Source organism: Limulus polyphemus, unplaced genomic scaffold, assembly GCF_000517525.1.
Source record: "Limulus polyphemus unplaced genomic scaffold, Limulus_polyphemus-2.1.2 Scaffold3442, whole genome shotgun sequence".
Classification (NCBI taxonomy): domain Eukaryota; kingdom Metazoa; phylum Arthropoda; class Merostomata; order Xiphosura; family Limulidae; genus Limulus; species Limulus polyphemus.
This window is the reverse complement of record NW_013669052.1, coordinates 19,648-41,620: the sequence shown is the minus strand read 5'-3', so window position 1 is coordinate 41,620 and position 21,973 is coordinate 19,648. Positions and strand designations below refer to the sequence as shown.

At 34.0% G+C, this 21,973-nt stretch overlaps 1 protein-coding gene across 1 annotated transcript in view; it reads left to right on the top strand.

Annotated features, from left to right (window-relative positions):
• Positions 1-4,384: 4,384 nt before the first annotated feature.
• The window catches only part of LOC106469352 (signal peptide, CUB and EGF-like domain-containing protein 1), a 27,886-nt gene continuing 10,297 nt past the window's right edge, over positions 4,385-21,973 (top strand). The window contains exons 1-5 of the mRNA XM_022397852.1: positions 4,385-4,388; positions 10,191-10,279; positions 12,518-12,581; positions 20,277-20,413; positions 21,339-21,451. Of these exons, the coding sequence (XP_022253560.1) occupies positions 20,335-20,413; positions 21,339-21,451 (192 nt within the window). The 5' untranslated portion in view covers positions 4,385-4,388; positions 10,191-10,279; positions 12,518-12,581; positions 20,277-20,334. The remainder of the gene's footprint in view (positions 4,389-10,190; positions 10,280-12,517; positions 12,582-20,276; positions 20,414-21,338; positions 21,452-21,973) is intronic.

The window sequence follows — 21,973 nt, the reverse complement described above, 5'->3', positions numbered from 1 at the left end:
TAACGTACGTTTACTAAAGTAAGTTTAAGAACGCTCGACACGAGGTAGGTCGCGTCGACTAGGTAAGGAAACGTCCTTCACCCGACCCCCCCCCCCCCCCACTCAATACCTTGCTCAACTCAGGGTATTTTTCATTTCCCCTCCCAGTTGGGCCCAACCTTCTCCTCTTCACCTGCAATCTATGGAGCATCTGGTTTTGACCATTTCCTTCTCTACTTCTCTGACTGCACAAGAAGTTCTATCTCTTTTGAGGATTGGGCTTCTTTGGAGGCCCTCATTCCCCTCAGTCAAGACCAAAAGTGACCTCTTCAATGGGCTTTACAAGCTCAATTGAACCTTCGATCCCTTAAACACTCCTATCCATCTCCCTCCTTACATCCATGTGGACTTTGCATGGTGGTTGAACAGAGACAACACCACAATAGGTGTTCCTCTTCTTCCTCCTCATCCAGAGGTTCACCTCTTCATGGTTGCTTCTATTTCGGTTTGGGATGTGTGTCTGGAGATGCAGGAGATTTGGTGACATTGGTCTGTAACAGAGTCATCTCTGCATATCAATCTCATAAAACTGTTCGCTGTTTTGGGGGTTTTGGTTCTTTCCTTCTGTCTCGCCAAAACTGGTCAGTTATGATCCATTCAGACAACTCAACAGTTGTCTTGTACATCACTTGACACAAGTTTTTTTTTTGTTTCCACACATTGTAACTCCTGTTTTGGGCCCACAGCTATCACATTTGATTGATGGCATGTCATGTACCAGGTGCCCTGAATCTGGTCATGGATCATCTATTGCTCCCCAACAGGATTCTTCCCACATGTTGGTCTCTTGACCCATAGGGGTTCAGTTGGCTGTGTTCCCAGTTAGGACTCCTGATGCATTTGCCAACCAGGTTTTGGTCTCCTTTTCCTCATCCTTCAGCTGTAGCTGTCAATACCCTCAGTCAGAATTGGGTCTATTACCTTTATGCGTATCATCCCATCTGACTTCTTTCTCCATTTCAAGTCCTCTTGGTGTCATCAATTTGGCCGGCACAACTGTAGTTTTTACTTCTGCTTTTGCTCCTACTGATACTTCCTGCTCCTCTGTCCATATCACCCACCCTTCTCACACAACCTTAGTCAAGAGTGCTACATCCTTCCCTTCCACTGTTCCGTCTTCATGCTTGGCTTTTGTCTGGTCTTTTGCCAGAGGGGCCAGTTGCTCTCTGCGGGTTGCTTTCCTGATATCCTATTTCACTTGCCCTTCCTCCTCGTCAGTTTACTAACATAAGTGGTATGTCTACCACCATTGGTTGTGTTGTCATGATTTTCCTCACTTACACCCGACTTCCTTCCTTACCTGGCTTTATAACAAGGGGCTGTCACTCTCCACTATTGCTGGGTATCATACATCATTGTCAGCCACTTTCTGTTTGATTTCTTCTATTCTCTGGTCCTCACCCTTTTGTTTCATTTCTACTGCCTTCAGCGTCCTCTGAATCCTACCACCCTCCCTAATTGGAACCCCAATGTCATCCTCCATGCCCTCATACTTCCTCCCTTCAAGCCTGTGTCATCCTGTTCTTTATATCGTCTCTCCTTAACCCTTTCACGACAAGCTTGGTATAATATTCACAAGTTAAGTATTTATACTATAACTTTTAATGCAGTAAGTATATCTTCACAAAATTTAGTAGATGTTTAGTAAAGTTTACAAGTCTTTCGTACACAAAAAATCTGATTTTTTAATTAAATATTTTTATTATAGATTTGTTTGTGAAAATATCGAGTCTGTTTCATTACCAGTCCAAGTGGGAAGTGATTCTCATGTTATAACTAAAAACTATTGTTCGTCCCAAAAATCTTAAATATTATTTGTGTAATCTCTAAAACCTCCTAAATACATTTCAATTTTTTCTTTCAGTAAAACTATATTTTTTCTGTTATTTTCTTAACCCTAACTCTATGGGGTCTGTCAATTTGACTGGCCTCATAACCACCATAAAAAATTAGGAAATAAATGTAAATTATGCTTTTTTCGTTCTAGAATGACTACATATTGTAACATGAAAACACAAATGTTTAGTCTAAATAGATTAAATCTCATAACATAATACCTTTATATATATTTATTATTTTTATTATATTGACCTTTTAACCATGCCTGGCTAACAATACACAACTTACAATGATGTGGTGCATGTGCACTCATGATATTGTATCCAATAATATAAAACTGACCGTTAGTCTTTACAAAATGACCTGTCTTGGCTGTGTTTTAGTGAACTAGTATTTTGTAAAATACAGTCACATTTCAAGTATTATACATTATATATCTATATTTATTAATACTATTTACAAATAAGTTCTTAAAACTTATTTTCCTTAAAACATAGAACAGTAAATAAAGAAGTAAAGCAAATAATTATATCTTCTAGTTACAACCTTTGTACTTATTTGTTGCTTGTCGTAGGTTGCTAAGGATGTGAAAAGAAATTTTTTTTAGGTTTTATATATATACATTTTAAATAACCAAAAAATCATAAATTACTATATCGATACCATAGAATTCCACTATAATTTATCAAGAGTAGTAACTAAGCTGTAGTTGGGCCTAAAAAATATAAATTTCAAGCTCACTAAAGACTTACCTTATTGTGTGAAAAGAACGAGATTGACACAACAACACATCAAAATGACTGAGATAACCACTAGGGGGACATTCTGAGCTTTCGATTGGTTATTCATGTTATATATAGAAGTAAGTGTATATAAGGGAGCATTTCCAAAAATGGAAAGCGGTGGGGGGCAACTTTGTTTGATTCAGTACATGAGCAATATCTTAGCAAATTGATGTTTAGCTGTGTTTTTTAATACTTACTTTTAAATTAAGAAATTAACTAACATGTAATACTAAAATTTGAATTATAATTTACAATTTGATACCAAATTTATTGACATAAATTCATAAAATAGTAGTTCAATAAAATTTTGAATGCAAGTCAACAAAGGCGATTTCATGGCCTTTGACACATGAACCGTCCTCCTCCTCTTGGTGTGTGGACATCAATGTTCTGGTATGTTAGCTCTCAGTGTCCCTCACACATTATATCCCCAGTTCTATGTCATCCTCTACCCAGATTAGTCTTTCCTGCCCAAAACTTTGGCTGCACATGAGGGTGAATTTGCTTCACTCTCATTTCCCTCCCTTCTATTTCTCACCTCATTACAGTCCAGATTGCCTCTTATGTCCTGTCTGTGCTCTCTGTTGTTACGTGGCTCACACTGCTCCCTTCCATGTTTCCCGTTCACATTAGTTTATTCATTGGAACCCTTTCCTTTCCTGTGATATTTCTCCTATTATCCTTATGGGTTGGATTCACCAGCTGATTTGTTTGGGTTATTCTTCCCTTTCTCTCGATGATCGTTGTATCTTCCAAGTCACCTCCCATCAAATCCGTCTCCTTACCATGTTTCTGGTTGCCTGATTCCATCATCATTTAGAAGATATAGTTTGTGCCAGCACGTGAACCACTCCCCATACACTTATCTCATACTATCTTCATCATCTGGCCATTTCCTACTTCTCAGGTTACCTTCTACCTCTCATCGCCATCTTGAGCTCCATGGTTTATGACTGGGTAGGTGATCTTTTTATGGTATTCTTTTTTACAGGGCTTTTCTATCATATACAGATCCTGCTCAGTGGTGAGTGTTGCCTGACCAGGTATACATATTTTTAAACCCACACTTATCGACCACTCCAGTCAGTAACACCCACTGTTGAGATGGAGTGTTCCCCAAGACTGCTTGTAGGTTTTTCCATCATAAATATGTTCACCCCAGATCATACACTCATGGACTAACATGAGTAAAGCAGAAGGTCATTGCTACTCATCCCTGCCACTCCTTGGTTTGGCTGTATCAGGAACAGTTTGCTTTTAAAAATAAGGTTTTTCAGTCACCCATTGTACTATCTCTGGTGTTGCCTTTCCTCCGAACTATCCAACGTATTTCCCATACACGCACATTCTTCCAGTGGAGTAAGGCTGTCCTTAACACTTAGCTGCTAGGGTGGTGGATCATGGAGGCTTCCTCCTAGGTGTTCACAATTTCACTCAGGTGAGAGTAAAGTGGTGGTGTTCTGCAGGTGTAGATGGTGTATAGTCACTCCTCCTACTCTGTACCTGATGTTCTATTCCAGATACCACCTGGTTATGGACTAGATGATTTCTGCCACAATGTAGTTCATACCGTCTTCCAGATGTCAGTTTCCAGTGGATACTAGTGTTGGTTATGGTAGACATGCACACGTAATGATGCAGGTCCTTGGAACAGAAGATTTTCTTCCCATCCAGTTCCCGTGTCTGAGGTGAATGGTAGAGAAACCTCTTCCTACCATGGACCAGGTATTCCTATCTTGGTTGTTACGTATTGAGAATTTGAAATAATCCAAGGCCGCGTTAAATAATTTAACTTTTAATAGTTGAGACGTACCTAGGATTTAGGTTTAGAAATATGCTGATATTTTATTTAATTTACGCTATTCGCCAACAAGATTGATTCACACCGTTTTTGGTTTTGACACAAATACGTTTTAATATACAACACTATAATTTACAGTAGCAACTCTTATGATTAATTATTACAAAGTTTCTAAACAGAAATTTCATTAACTTACAAATAGCCTAAAACCATCTTCCTAGTTCAGAGTCTTCTTGATACCAGCTAGTTGTACGTACATATGAAATTTGGCGGGAAGCTAGCTTGCTTTGTCATGCACTGAATTACTGAGCCGTTGAAGTAAGATAATATTTTCACCAAATCACTGGTGTCCGATGAGAAATTAGTAATATTCTTGGTCAAATGTCGTATAGTTTCCGGTTGATAGGGGTTAGCAAAATCACAGTTTATAGCTCACACGGTTATAACAATTTCATAGTAGACCTGTCTTTTCTCTATTCTTTGTTGTTCGCTGCTTTTATAGGCCAATCACATTTTCTAGAAACTTCTGATATACCAGTTATGGAAGTTGATTCTTTGTTCACGAACGTTCTGTAATCTTGGAGAATTGGCGGGAGTTTTGCCATACGTAACAAACATGGTAAGCTAAACACGCCCTCAAATATAAACTTATTCGAAACAAATGTTGACATTAAAATAAATATATAACAAATTCGTTATACGCAACACATATCTGTTAATACAAGTCACGCCTATTTCTAAATACAAATTCAATCCAAACAACATTCATATTAAAAATAAATACATAATAATAAATTTGTTACATGGTACTGTTAGTGTTAGTTGAAATTGAACTCCCCTTTACGGTTTTCTGCGCCCCAGCCACTTTACACCAGGGGTCCCTTCATTTAATTTTCCACCCTTATTGCAACACATCATTTTCATGGGCAAAGAGTATATCTGGCTCAAAAGTCTTACATACTCTTTATTCACACACCTGATGGGTTTCTTTTAGGTGCTTTCCAAGGGGTGCTCATCTAGGTAATGTTACACTGGTCTCTCCGCCAAGTCAGTGTGGGATTCTAGCTATGATATGAGAAGAGGTAAGATATTGTATTGGAAATTTACATTTTCCTATACTGAAAATGTATTTCTGATGGATTCTTACTTCTGCTCACACTTCCCTCCCTTCCTCCCCACTCCTGATGTCTTTACTTTTTATGTTGCTCAGTCTCAAAGTGAAGTTGAGCTAAGATGCATAGAGGGCGTCAGCTGTGCTAGGAGTTGTGTCGTGCTTATGTTAGTGGAGGGTTGTTGCATGCTATCTTGCAGCTGCCTCACATGATAATGTGTGAAGGTGGGTGGGAGTATCAAGATTAGTGGCAAGCAAAAACTTGCACATACATACAGTACAAGTTGAGAAAAGGTATTATGTGAGAAGAGGTAAGAATCTATCGGAAATACATTTTCAGTGTAGGAAAATCTTAACTTTGAAGTAGAGAGGAAAGATTCCTCACATTTTTGTAATATTAGCTTGCATTTTTGAAATAGCCAGTCTGAGGAGCTGATTTTAATGTCTTTGGTAACTCATGTCCAATATTGGTTTTTGATAAACTTCATTTCACTAAAAATTGCTTCACAAAGATATGTAGATCTTAAAAGGGATAATAGTTTCCAGGCACATGGCAACAAAGGTGGAAACTGTTCTTTTTGGGAGGACGTTCCAAAACTGAAGTATCTCTTCATTTTTAAATTACTCTTTGGACATTTCTTATGGATTTGAATGTTGCTGCAAATTAATAAATTCTTTTTTTTTAAATCTGTTGCTTCGTGTCCTAGAACACAAAGCTCTGCAACATCTGTAATTGTGATGTTCCATGGATTTTTAACATGTCAAAATGAATGATTAAATTTCCAGAAATTTGATTTCTTCCTGCAAGTAAATCAAAAATAGTGTGAAAACTTCTTCATCAACATTTCCTTCTGGGTTTTTTCAATGAAGAGCTAAAGGTTTAGAAAACTGGTGAAATCCTTGGTTGAAACTTCTTTGAATCATTCAAACTGATCTTTAAGGTGTAAACAAATTAATCATCTGGTTGACTAGTAAGTTTTTTGCATTTGAAGAAAATCTTAAGATGTATGTCCATCATCTCAGTCGCATCTGTTAGAAAACTTTAATGTCTAATTCAGGATAATTTGTACCACATTTTTTCCAGAAAAAGCTTTATTTCATGATGAAGACTGAAAAGTCTATTCAGCACTTTTCCCAGCTGAGCAAGCAAACTTCAGAATGGTAAAGAGCATCTCCATAATATGAATTGAGCTTTTTTCAAAAACTCCTGGAAAATGTAATGACTGAGCTGTGATGCATGACTTTTTTCATCAAATTGCTGAAATCTTGATCAAAAATCTTTGATGCCAAATTTTCTTGATGTAGTATACAAATCAGATTTATTGAAATCTTTCATCAGAAGAGAAACAAAACCAGAGTTCATTCCTGCCATAGAGGGACATCCATCAGTGCATATACCTGTCAATTTGTCTATTTTATAGTTTCCATGTAGTCAACCCTTCATGTCTGGCCAATCATTGTAATCATAACTAAAATTACCTCATTTATGACTCCCTCTTTTGAGCAATACTGCACAAATGAAATTAACTGTGAAACTGACATTAGATCTGTTGAGAATTCCATAGTCATGCTAAAATAGATGCATTCTCTCAGTTTCTCAGTCAATGTGTAAAATAAATAATTTGAAAGATCTTCTGCTCTCCTGGCACAGGTAGTATCAGACAACTGCAGTTTTTCTATTTTATCATTAATTCTTTTAATATTTGAAAAATTTTAAAACTGTGTGTTACAGATGACCACTATGCACTTTTTAGCAATCTCTACATCACTAAATGACGTCATTTTGTGGGCCAGAATCTCAGCAACGTAATATGATGCCTTTGTAGTAAATTCATTTTTGTTTGTTCTCTGTTATTTGTTTTTAATGCTGTGATGTCCATTCAGTTTGTACCATTTTGGAATACTCATTATTTCAAAGTACAACAGACATATGACTGATCTTTCTTTCTTTTCACATGCAAACAAAAACTCGTGTTCCCATTTGTCTTGAAATGTCCAATGCCTTTCCTTAATTTTTCTTTTCACACATTTCAAAATTACACCTGACATTATTTATTCCTTAACACAGTCATGCAGAGGCTTAGCATGACTAACCACACTACATTGGCCTGACTAAACTGAGGCAAGAAATGGAGATATATTCAGAAACATGCAGTATCTGCATTTCAGTAATGGCCAGAAATGTCTGATACAAGTATAAAAATGTATGCACGACTAATGCTAATTACCCAACTAAAATCTTGTGATGGAGCACACTTCCACTTGTTTCAAAAATATTTTCTTATATTAACAACTGTCTCATTGAAGACCACAAGTAACCCACAGTCTGTGTAGTGAATACTGCAGCACTAATGTATCACTTCTATATTAGGGATAGTTAGTGCAGAAAGCTCTCATGTAGCTTTGCCCAAAATTCAACAAACAAACAAAACTGAATGATTTTGTAAAGCTTCTTTTTATCAGACTCTCTAGAACTGTTCCCACTGTCTCTTGACCTACCAAAATGTGAGAGAGGCTCACATATCTGATATGTGACATCCTTTAAAACTCTGGGTTAAAACTTTGTCTGCTCCTGGTGCTTTATCCATTTTTAATCTCTAAATCTTTCTGCTTACCACCAGTGGAATAATATCTGCATGATTCAAGTCAATTTCTTTATTTTCTATAGAATACTAATGGTCAAGAATATTATTAATGTCTTATTTTGTAAAAAACAGAACATGAAGAGAAGAAAACCTTTAAAAGCTTAGCCATCTCATTCTTTAACATCCTTTAAGGGTTCAATACCAATTTTAATATTTAACTTATCTTTAACAGACTTAGAAAAATCCATGCTGCTTTAACATTATCAACCAGCTGTTTGTAATAAACTTTTTTTATTTCCTTTTTTTCTTTTTAAACCAGATCACTAGCTTTTTTCTAGTTACGTGGAACTTCCATCCTATTTGGCTATTTAAACTTCTTAAACTTACAGAGATTATCCCTGATATTATTGTTTATATCTTCATTAAGCCAGTTAGGTTTGATCTTCCCTTTTATCTTTTTCCCATTTTGAGTAAAATGCCTAGCTTAAGTTAAAAGCAGTTTAGTTTTGAAAATGTCCCACATTTGTCCTACATCATCTTTTAGCTCATGAATTAATGTTAATCTTGTCTCATGATCTCAACATTGGCTTTCCGCGAGTTAGGAATTAACATTCATTTTCGTTTTAACTTGAAATTACAGCAGAAATTACATAAACTGGTTTTCTAATCATGTAATCCACCAGGAGCTAGGCACTTTAAAAAGACTACTAAATTTAGAATATGCTATATACACCACAGAAAACACTTACATCTCTGCTTTACCAACATAATCCAGTTCCCTACTATAGTAGTTACACAAACTATCAATGAACTTAAAAAACACAGACAAGACACATTTAATAAACAAACTCATAAAAACATCCACAAAATAAAAAAACCTAATCACTTGCACTGTCACATACATAGAAAATATTAACACACTTGTATCAGAAATTTGGAAAAGACTAGCACCTAAATATAACCTTAACATAATGACTAGATTAATTTTCACTCCTGGAATGAAAATTAAACACGTGTTAAGAAAATTATATCGGGAAACATTCACAAAAGACAGTGTAACAATTGCCCAGTTTTTACTTCGGTTTTTTAGGTGAAACAGGATGTAACTTGAACATCAGGTTAAAAGAACACCAAAAACCCCCTTCCCAAGTCCATGAACAAAACAAATCACAGTTTTTCTGAACAGAATGTCACCATACTAAAACATGAGCCTGACATTAACAGAAGAAAAATGAAAGAAGCCTTATTAACGTAATCAAACAATCCCACAATTATGCTATAAATCTTTTTTCAGTCTTTGTCATTGTTGTCATATCAGTTTGTTATTTTATCAGTAATACACCAATATACATTTGTAAAGAAACGGGTTTTATCATGATGTGGTTTTTCTTAATCAGTGTTAGTCTGGCAGGGTAATCCCATTGTCGTAAAAGGTCAGAATAACCTGACCCTTATACTGGAGTAGGGTTAATACTGATTGAGCATCATATACATAATGCCTTTTGACTGGCTTGACTACAAGTTATTCCTGCTTTAAAATTTCTGTAAAGAAATTGAGCTTTTCATATTTAAATAGGCAGTCAAATAAATTTGTTTAATGGATCAGTTTAATATTGTTTTTCTGTGTGATATAATTCCATGGAAGTTTTTTTTTAATTTCAAATAGTTAGTAGTTTAGTTTGTATCAAGCTTTAGTAACATAACCATGACATATCTCAATAATCTTTGTAGCTTTGTCATAAGCTTTATTTACTGAATCAATAAAGTGTTAATTCTCTTCTCATTATTTATTTTCATGTTCAGTTTATTTTTTAGAAACATTGAAATACTTGTATGTGTGAATATATAAATCAATATAATCTTTTCAAAGAAACAACAAAATAGTAACCCAATCAAATGATAAAAAAATCGTATACACAGTGACTTTTCCAAGTTTCAGAATTATGAAAATTTTGTGTTAAATGCAAAAACACAAGTCTGGTATATTCACAGAATAAGATTTTTTGTACTGTTTTTTTTTTCATGTGTAGCACTACAGGATGCACAAGCTGTGATACTTGCTCTTCAGGATCATATAGTTCTGTTCCTGGATCATCAGTTTGTGTTCCCTGTTCTCTTGGTAAGCTTCTTCTGTTACCTGAGTAGAACACACATTGTTAGAATTGTTTGTCAGTCAAAAGGCTCTGTTTCAGAGTAACCAGTGCTAAAAACCTGTAATGGAACATAAATTCCGTGATATACTTTCAGGAAACTGGGAGAAGTCTTAAAATTAGTTATCTAGAAGTTACCCAATGCTGTATTTCACAATATCTGTTGCTATTTTCTTATTATTGCCTGAAGAAATGCAGTATTTGTGTAAAAAAAATATATGTATTAAACTCTTCCCATTACTAAAAACAACATACTGTATGTTATGGGCCAGTAAAAGACTTATTTCAGTTAAAGATGGTTACTAGATCTTTAGCTTTGGAAATGGCTTACATTTACCTGATAGTAAATCAGTTTGCACAAAAGCTTGTACACAGTTTCTTCCAGGTTTACTGAACATTATCCAATAATCAACTTAATTCATACGTTATGTGTTGTTATAACATCACAGCTCTGTCTACCCACTTAGAGTACACATATAACTTCAGTGGGATTGTTTTAACCTTAAAATCATGTGCTTATGTTATTAGATGAACTGCTGTATGTATATTACTATATTATTACCTACAACACTGACTTTTTAATCTATCAAGCAGCAATAAACTTGTTGTAATCATTTGAGCGGAATTTTTTTCTTCTTGAAGTCCAAATAGGTTAGTTAGGTAGAAAATCAGTTTTTATTGATGTTTTCTTAATACTTTATCTTAGATTAACAGTAATTTGAAATAGCAGCAACACACACATGAAATCCTTTGGCATTCTTGATACAAACTCATTAATATACTGCGTATTTACAGATGACTTGTTTAAAATATTTCTGAAAACTTTATCTTGAGTTGCTTTAAAAGCTAGAAAATGATTTGGAGGAAAAAAGTTGAGGGTTGAGTTAATCAGAACTACAAATTTCTTCCTTTTTTTAGGTCTAATTTGAAATTGAGAATACATGTAGATTTGAAACACTTTTGATAGACAGAGAAATTGGATTTTCACTACAAAATTACAAAAAAGAATTGGTTAAAAGTATATATTTTTTCATTTATGCCTGTAGAATGACTAAAGAAATACTTCAATTTAATGTCATATGAGGCTATAGCAACAACTATAAAATTAAGAAATCTTTAATCCATTAGAATTAATAAGCTTAGAATATTTTGGATTCTTAAAATGAGATAGAGCTAAGTTACTGTAAATAAAATTCCAAAACATACTTACCTCTGCTGACACTAGCTATTTCTCGATCTCCATGGTTTCCACTCTTTTTCCATCTAAGCATTGAAAAGATTTGCTCCAGTCTTTTATACCCCTCTCAAATGTCCTTGGTAAATTCTAATTAGCAAAATTCTCCACCAAATTCAATGTGCTCACTATCTAGATACTGTATATAAGCACCTCATTCAGATAATGTAATCACTTTTTTGAGACATAAACCAGCTTTTAGTGGAGAGGTAGGGTGGGAGAGTGTTAAGGTAAGTATTATTGGAAATACATTTTCAGTTTAAGAAAATGTTAACTTCCAAAACATACTTATCTCCAGTGATACTATAGCAAGAATCGCACATTGAGATGGTAGAGGAGCCGGTGCAGGCATGAACCATACAGAAAGCATCTGCATAGAACAGGTGTGTACCAAGATAAAGATGGTACAAGAGTGGGGGAACCGCACTACATTCAGAACAGGTATGTTCTTCACCTGGAACTCAGTTCCTTTATCAAAGGTGAAATAGAATATGAGTAATCATCATTATAGGCCAGCTCCAACCAGATAGCCAAGGCTCCACAACTCGGGGTTGGAATTAAAGGGTCGTGGTACCTATATCCTATGTTGATGGCTAGGGCTATTGGACCGCAATGTTATAAATATATACTTTTGTTTGGATCCCAACCTGTAGCCATAGAGTAATGCGTTTTGCACCACCAGAATTAGTAAAAGTTATGAACAACTAAACTCAACTTCATGTTTCTTGATCCAAAATGCAAAAATGTTTTTAGTAATATGTGCATAAGCAAGAAAACCTAAAAAGAGTAAAATATATTTTGACAACAAGAAGCAACAATAAATTGAAAACAAGCCAAAAATATTTACTTTTTTATAATCAGGAATTGATTTGGCTCACAATAAGTTATTCCTCTGCTGAAATTTTTTTGTGTGAAAAAAAAATAGCTAAATTATGGAAAATCAATTATATCTAATACTTTTTCTTGCCGTTAGGCTTTTACCAACCAGATGAAGGTTCTTCAGAGTGTCTGAAATGTTCTCTAGGAAAAGAGACATCGTGAGTTTTATTAATCTATAATTTTTTCTAATGCTTTGGAGGAAAAGTTAAATGTTTTAATTCCTTCACTGTTGTTATAGCTTATAAAAGATTAATCTTTTTTTTTTGGCTGTTCATGCAATTTTCATGACTTGGTTTTTCATACATTTTCCCATGTCTGCAACATGCTAAACCTCTTTCTAGGCTTATTAATCACTATTTGTTTAATAACTCATATTTCATAGTTTGATAATTTAATAAACTCAAATAGTTAATTTATAATAAAGTGTTAACCATTCTTAACTTTACATAAGATAGTATCATTAGTATGATATTAAAAATTCATATTCATTGCACCATTAAAACATGGTGTTTAATGATCACATAAAAGTCATAAAACTTGGCTTAAAATTTTATTCATTAATGAAATTGTATCTCACCATTTTGTTAGTCAATCAAGCCTTATTCAATAAATTAAAAAATTTTTTGGGTGATAGTATTCAAGGAAACAGAGAAATGGAGGATCATGGACAATATAAACAAGACGAAATTCTCAATAGCTGTGACACTTGAAATTCTTTTAGGCAGAATTAGAGTAAATTAATCTGTGAGACCTTTTTTTTTTACATTTTTTATTAGCTATACTTTTGTGCATCAGCAATACCAAGCATGGGGCATGCATATATCCAATTGGATTTCATATCTCATCTGTATCTTTACCAGCCTTTTAGGAAGGGTTAGAGTAAATTAATCTGAGACCTTTTTTTTACATTTTGTATTAGCTATATTTTTGTGCGTCCGCAATACCAAGCATGGTGCATGCATATACCCAATTGGATTTTATTACTCATCAGTATCTTTACCAGCCTACCCTCAAATTTTAGGCAGGATTAAAGGAATTAATCTGTGAGACCTTGGGGCCGGTCAAATACATCAATCAAAAGGGTTTGACCTCCTGAGTCCAAAACTGTAATTAGATCTCAAATTGGTCAAGAGATGACAGAGTTATGAGCTAAAAGTTTCTACTTGAAAAACTCGGAGCCATTCTATGGCTTTGTTATTAAGATAATTAATACCATAAGGAAAAGATGGGCAAAAAAAATAATCAAAAATCTGCCTTGAGGTTTTCCCATCTTTTGATGAATTTTTCTTTACTTCCATTTTTTAACATATTTGATATACCCAATTGGATTTTATTACTCATCTATTGCTTTTGGCATCAAAAGATAATCTGATTTAAGTATTTTGTTTTACGTATCATAATTATCATTATTAATGTATTTCATAATTACATTTATAATTCCACAATATTTGGTTATATAAGCATCAAATTTATTGATATCTGTAAACTCAAAACATTTATAAAAAGATCCTTTATCTCAATTATGATCATTTATAAAATTATTTCATTTTTGATCCAATAATGGAGAGCTGAAGTTTACTTATTAATTTTTATTTTTTGGTGATACCATAATGACTCCATGATAAAATCATTAATTTTTTTATTATATGCCCAAGCTAACAAAAGATATTCTAAATACAATTTCTGACAACTTTTCTTACAAACTTAATATGTTTTATCTTTTATGTCTGAATTGGTATTTTTAGAAAATAAATTTGATCATTTTATACTTTCAATAATTTATGTTTCTATTGCTTTAATGAAAGATTCAAAGTCTTTAATATTTTGACCATAATTTTAATATCTTTGATTAATAAATATTCCAGATATTCTGTCTGGTTTATTATCCCATATAAATTTGTAAAGCATATTTTTATAATTATTGAAGATGGATACAGTTAATTTGCCATGAAAAAAAACGATTTTGGCAGTATTAAACTTTTAAAAATGGTAATTTTTCCAATGTCTGTTACTTTTAATTTTTGCCAGTTCTGCTGAAAATTTCATGCCTAAACATTTAAAACAGTATATCCACTTTAACTGTTTACTAGTACTTAAAACAAACTATTTCTCTTTTTGCCAATCCAGGTGGATTTACATTTTTCAGAGTTTAATTTCAAACCTGAATAAGTACCAGATTATTTAATGATTTAAAGTGGTTAATAAGTTAATCTCAGTTCCACCTAAATAATTATTATATTATCTACATATTCAGAAATAACAAAATTATTATTTGTTATTTTTACTTGTATTATAATTATTTCTTTCAATCATTTTCAGTACTTTAGCTGCAAAGCTAGATAAATAAGGGGAGAGAGTATCTCCCTCTGCATCTTTCTTTAATTTTGAAAAGTCACTTAAAAATGATTTTAGATAATGGTATGTTCTATATCATTGTATAAAACATTTATCCATTGTTTAATTGAATTGCTAAAGCAAAGTAGAAGTCTAATTATAATTGAGAGTATTGATATATTCAATTTTTTTTGCAAAGCTTGTACACAGCTATGAAATTTTTTTTTCAATAAACCTACTGTTTATAAAACCCTTTTATTCTTCATGAATCAATAATAATAGTTGAATGAATACAGAAGAATTTTTGGGAAGATAGAAACATTTTAAAATATAATGAAAAGTACTTGAAATAACACAGTTAACAGGTAATAGTAATTTGGATTGGGCTTCTAAATTAAATAAATGAGTCCCACTCTGAATCAGAATTAATCTTTACTCCTGTTGAACCTTAAATTATATTTCCAACAAGGTATCTTACTTCTGCTCACATACTTAGCAATTCTCGTTCAGTGCTACCCTCTATTTGCAAAAAATTTGTTTGCATGCCACAAGCCTTTCACACCCACCCCTTGATTCTCACATGTAAATTATCATGCCACACATCCATGTGGCTCGTGACTCCAACTATACTATTCTACCTATCACTTCTTGTTTGGCAGTGCTTGTGTTCAGACATTTAGTTTGTGCTCTCATCAAGTTTTTTTTTTCATATCTTTATATCAATTTCTCTCAAAAAGTTTACTAATAATTATACAATAATGATATTTGTAACTTATTCCGAAGTGAAATCACTTTATATTTCTACCCAGTTACAGAACTTAATACTTTATTACAAATTTTTTTCTACTTTTTATTTCTTTCTGCCAGCACAGTTGTGTTTGGGTCTGGCACATCTGCAGTCTTTTCAGGAAATGCTGTATGACCCATGGTCTCTTGCTATGATTCCTTTGGATTCTCCTCTTAATTTTCATTCTTCCCTCTTCAGTTATATGCATTGGTGATTGAACGTAACCCCCATGTTGTTGGGTTTAGTGATTCTTCCCCCTTGTCCAGATTTGTTCGTCCTACCTGATGGTCATCTCCAAAGTTGGGGGCATGGATCGATAAGCAGAAGCCTTTAGGACAATGATCTACAGACAAAAGGTCTTACTATGCTAACACCCTGGCACTTTTGACAGTCCAACATGCTTTAGTTCACTTTCTTCTTCGTTTCCAGATTTGACTAATTATGTTTCATTCTGACTATTCGATGATGGTGGCACATATCACTTGCCTTAAACCCACACACTTGACATACATCTCCTAACATGTTATATTCCAGGTGCTTTCTTCCTCATTGCAGATTATCTTTCCAGGCCTCACATACTTTCTCCCAAGGAGTGGCCTCTCAATCCTCCAATTTTTGGTGGCTCTGCCCTCTGTAGGGTACTCCTCCACTGGAAGAGTTTGAGTCCTTTCTCTATTCCAAGTTACCTCTTTGTTTTTGATCTCTGGTTCATCATCCACTCATCCTGGCTGTCAGTGTGTTCAGACAAGAGTAGGTCCAGTTTATAACATTAGTTTTTATAAGTCCCTCACTCTTCTTTTGATCATCTATGTCACTCTGGGCCAGGTCTTTCTAATTGATCCTTCCTTGCCAGCATAGATCTGGTTTTCTCGGCTGTTTCGGCTTGCTATGTTCTTTTTGTTCTGGATCAGTTTTACTAACCTACACTTTGGGGGCTCATGTGGAATATTCTTTTCATCATTTTAGTTTCTTGCCATCTTCCACCTTTATTCTTGGTCGCATCCGGATGACCTTTTCTGTCCCATTCATGCTCTGGGTTGCTTTAAAGGCTTCTTTCCATTGCCTCCATTTCTCACAGTTTCATTCCCTTACACCACTCCTCTGTTCATGATTTTTTCCCTTCCTCCCTTATCCATTGGTTTCGGCTTGTATTTTCATTGGCCTTTTATTCATTGTCTCCTTTTTCCTATATTCAACTTCTGGTATCTTCGCTCTGTTTAGACACTTTACCTTTTACCTGCATCTCAACCCTGTCGTCCATTGGAGGTACTTCATCTGTTGAGCACTAGAACTACACTTCATACATTCATCTCCCATTATCTTCTTTGGTTAGCTGTTGCTACTTGTTGGGGTACCGTCTTCCACCTATTGCCATCCTTCACTGTTAAATGAGACTGTAACTGTGTAAGTTTTCTATCTTTTATTATATTTATATTATTTTTCAGAGGCCTGTCCCATGTTTTGACCAGGATCCTGCTCTGTGGCAAGTGGTGCCTGTCCAGGTATACTTCAGTCACTTAGAATTATACTAAAACTTGCACTGTAAGGCCATGTTGACTTCACTTTCATAATTTCTATGACCACAAAATGCACACTGTTCATTACAATCACATAAACTAGAGATGTGGGTATTCCACAAGATAACTTGTAGGTTATTCTTCACGATATCTTTGCGTCATAAACATGCCCGTTCCGGACAGTATTAACCCATATACTTCGTGAGTAAAGCAGAATGAGATTGCTGGCCATTCCTTACATTGAATAAATCTGGTTTGGTCTGCACTGTCTCCGTTGTAAATGTTTCTCCTGACTTTCCACTGCATCACACACACCTATTTCTTCCAATAGAGTAGAGTAAGAGGCCTTACCACTTTCCAGTTCCATGGAGGTATCCTCCTGAATAAGAGGTATACAATATATATACAATAAAGACTCCATTCAGTTGAAAGTATGATGTGGTGTTCTGCTGATGTAGATGACAATATATCCTCCAATTGGATGCTCCATCTCTGCATAGGTTTGTCCGAGAGGACGTTGTAGCTTTGGAGTGTGCCTTCATAATGATTGAATTCCTCATCTTACCTCTACATGGAATTTGGTTCTCAGCAGTTGAGTTTTGCATTTAGAGCTAAACCAATTGACATGATGTAATCATACATGTAGTGTTCTGGCATAAATGCAGTCCCCCCTCCCCCCTACAGTTGGGATCCATTGTCCTACCCCCACAGGGATGTCAGTTCCCAGCAGTTGATTTTTGGATTTAGAGTTGAACCAATCAACAAAAGTCTTCACACATGTGTCCAGGGTCCCTTACTCAATTTGCCTTGAGTACACTGCCCTAGTGTTGTAGATGCACTTGTTTGCTGCTCCACTTCTTTCTCTTGCTCTACACCTCAATATCTTTATGCCAAAGATGTTATTGCACTTGAGTTGATTCCAGTCAGTTTGGGTTGAGTGGGATATATATGTATATTATTTCACTCTGCTCACATGTGCCCTGTACACAGATTGGTGGTGGGATTTGTCCCTCCAGTCAGCTGAACTTGAGGTGAAGACAGTATGATCCTCCTTCCTACTCCTGCATGGATGTCAGCTCCCAGCAGTTGAGTTTTGGATTGTACTTGACTTCCCCAATGGTATGATTCTTGTCCTACCCTCGCATGGATGCTGATTCTTGGCGGTCAGGTTTTGGACGCAGTTGACTTGCCGTGTACAGTCCATCGCACTCTAGACACTCTACACCTTGGGGCACATTCCTTATTTTACCCACATTCTGCTTATCAAGAGATTGAAATTATAATATATTATGATTAGAATCACTGTCCAACTGTTTTCTCTCCCATTGGTATGTGCTCCTCACAATTTTCCACCCGGATCTGTTGCACTTTTTATACATCTTCATACAGAAGTTGTGCAGTCTCCCACATTTAATCTTCTTATTAGAGGGTTCCCTCATTAGGGTGTCTTTTAGACGCTTTCAAAGGATGCATCTACTTTCTCCCTTGCACCGATCCCTCCACCCATTCAATGTGGGATTCTAGCTGTGCATGTGAGAAGTAAGGTAGCTAGTCTTATATTTCTGACAGGTACTTACTTCTGCTCACACTTCCTCCCCACTATCAACAGGTGCTTACATTTTTGCCTAACTTGAAGATATATTTTGGTAGAATAGCATAGAGGGAGTCATGTGGGTGGGTGTCACTACTGTTGGTGGAGGTTTGTTGCATGATAATTTGCATGCATGAATCAGTTAAACCATGTTAATCGAGGCGTGCATGGGAATGAAAGGCTTGTAGTATAACAAAAAAAAATTACAAATAGAGGGCAGCACCTGTAAGTACATGTTGGAAATACATTTCATTGTAAGAAAATTGTAACTTTTAATTTTTAATACATTTTTATTACATTATAATTATTCACTGAAATGCGATGATTGTATTCTAATCAAACTTTTAAATAGTAAAAAAAGCTTTAAAGAAGATTTCTATAAATGAAACAGCTTTTTCAATATTTTAAAGATATATATGTAGAATCTACTCCTAATTTTTATTTACTAAAGACTATTATTTCTTCATTATCCATGCTTAGACAAGATATCATGAGCTGCATATACGCTAATTTTGGTAAAGAGCCATGTTATAGAAATTGTTTGCCTCGTAAGTGTCAGCTAAAATGTATTTTGTAAGTGATTCTAGATATACATATCCTGAAATTATACAGAATTAATATGCATTCCACTGTTTAGATATTTAATTGCAGAAATAAAAAATATATAACCAGTTACACTGGATTTGTTAAGCATGTTAAATTTAAAGACCTCCAACAACATCATAATTATAAACTTCAGTTTTCATTTTTTGCACTTTCAAACTCTTGTTGTTACAATTGTGAGAAGAGTATTGTCACTAGCTCAAGAATTAATAAATTGTTTCATTAAAATGCTTAAGTCCAGATTTAAAGATCCTGGGACATGTATTTAACTGACTTGTTATACTTATATCTGGGATTCATATACTTTTGTGAATATTTTATTAATTTACTAACACTTGATTGTAATGTCAGTGAGCTAAATAATCAGATGAATATGAGGCTTTTGCACTACATGTACTTTGCTTTTATAAAAGTCCTCTAGTGGGACTATGGTAACTCTACAGATTTACAATGCTAAAATCCTGAGTTCAATTCCCTACAGTAGACACAGCATATAACCCAATGTAGCTTTGCTCTAAAAATCAACAAACTTTTATATGACATCAAAAGGTTATTAAATTTTGCCTTTGAAAAACTTGGTGTAAATTTAAAATTCTCAGTTAACAATACTTGTGAGAATCTCAGATATGTTACTTGCATGTCCATTGGCAGTTATAATGATAAAGATTAAACTGGTATAAGCTGCTAACTGTGAGCCATATGAAATATCTGGCTTATTAGAAGGCTAATTATTTTAGCTCTTTCACAAAACTGCTACTGTTCTGTTACCTTTCTTTTTATTTTTTAATGGAGAAGCATCATTTTATGTTAAAATAATATATCATATAAGGTACGTTTCGTTCAGCAACGAAGGTAGTAATCCTAAACTTGGATTGTGAGCCTGATAATAAAAATTGGAAATTCTTATTTTTTATAATAAGAAAAAATATTATGTAGTGAACAGAGAAACTTGTATTTTTATTTTTTAAAAATCTATTATACCAAAAGTAGGTTGGCAATAAAGTTTTTGTTTTGTTCTTAGTGATATAGGTCAGATAGATTGTGTGGATTGTCCTATAGGTCGTTTCAAGAATGATAGCATGACTTTATGTCACCCTTGTCCTGCAGGTCAAGAAACAAAGGAGGAAGGAAATTATAACTGTACATTGTGTAGTCCAGGTGAATTGTTCTACTATTCAGTTTCTTAGTTGAAAAACAAATCTGTCATCAGTGTGTACTAATAATTGTTTTGTACATTTTTATAGGAAGAATGTTCAGAAAGAAATTTAATTTTGTTTTTCATAACCCCAATAAATAAACTATGGCTGATGAGTGATTATGTTAATAAAAAATAATATCCTGTAACATAATAAATGGACTGCAATTGAAAAACTCGAATGGACAGTCCTTCACCATTTTATGTAGACTTCTGATTTAATATACTCTATGACTTCCAACTCTCAGAGTGGTGAAGCAAATGTGTTTTACATGTACTCAACATTGTTGAAAAGTGATATCTGGTCTCCCATCATTGTTGTAGAGTTGTTGATTGAACATGATATGATTCCTCTGGTAATAAATAATTGTTGATTCTATTATTGGCTCATTTATCATTAATTATAATGTTAATATTTGCAGTAACTTTACCATAATAAGATCAAATAGTAAATATATTACTTCTTTATGATGTTAGTAGTTACCATATTAATTTAAATTTCGTTTTTTTACTGTAATGAATTAAAAGAGATCTTTCATTGTTTTATGTATTAGTCATTTCTTGTGAATGATAAAATATGTAGCACAGAGTTTATAGTAATTTTGTTTATCTTTCACATTAGTAATTATTCTTTTCACAAAAGAAATCTTATGATGTTTGATATAATTAAGTAAACTTCTATTAAAAAATTTAACTCTGACATTATTATCAAAATATTGTATCAAATCATTGCTTAAATGTTCATGACGTTTTTTGAATTGTGGCATATAGAATAATTGAACACATGGTGTTTTGGATGCTGTAATTTTACTCCATATTGGTAATTGTACAGTTTTGATAAATATATTTCCTACGGCTTATAACTCTAGCCTATTTGTGTTTATGTAGGATATTACAAAGAAGAAGGAGAAAATGCATGCTATCCATGTGATATAGGAACTTACACTCTACTTCATGGTTCCACTGGCTGTACATCTTGTCCTTCAGGATTTTATTGTCCTGTGAGTAGAGCTTTTTCTTCCAGTTTTTTGTAACATCAGTTTTATTGCTCAGATGGAATTTATAAATTTCGAAGTCAACCTGTATAGTGTAATTTACATTTTCACTGTAAAGGAAGTGTTGCTGTGTAATTGATAAATGAGTACAGTATTTTACTCTGAGCAGTTTTTGGGACATCATTGTTATGATATGCTGTTCAATTTTGCAGTTAAAAATGTATTTTATGTGGGAAACAATGAATATGAATATGCTTCCAAATAAGCATAAATGGACACAGTTAAATCTTAAAACAACAAAATAAAAACTAAACATTTTTCCCTGTAAGTTGTAAATCAACTCTTTTTGTTGAAATTCAATGTTAAATTCTTGTGAAATATCCCCAATTTGCTCATATATATATATATATATATATATATATATACACACTATATATATATAAGTAATAAACTATAATACTACGTATATGACAAGAACAATACTACATAACAAGTAAGTAAAAGTTAGGACGTAAGTACGTTAGGTTA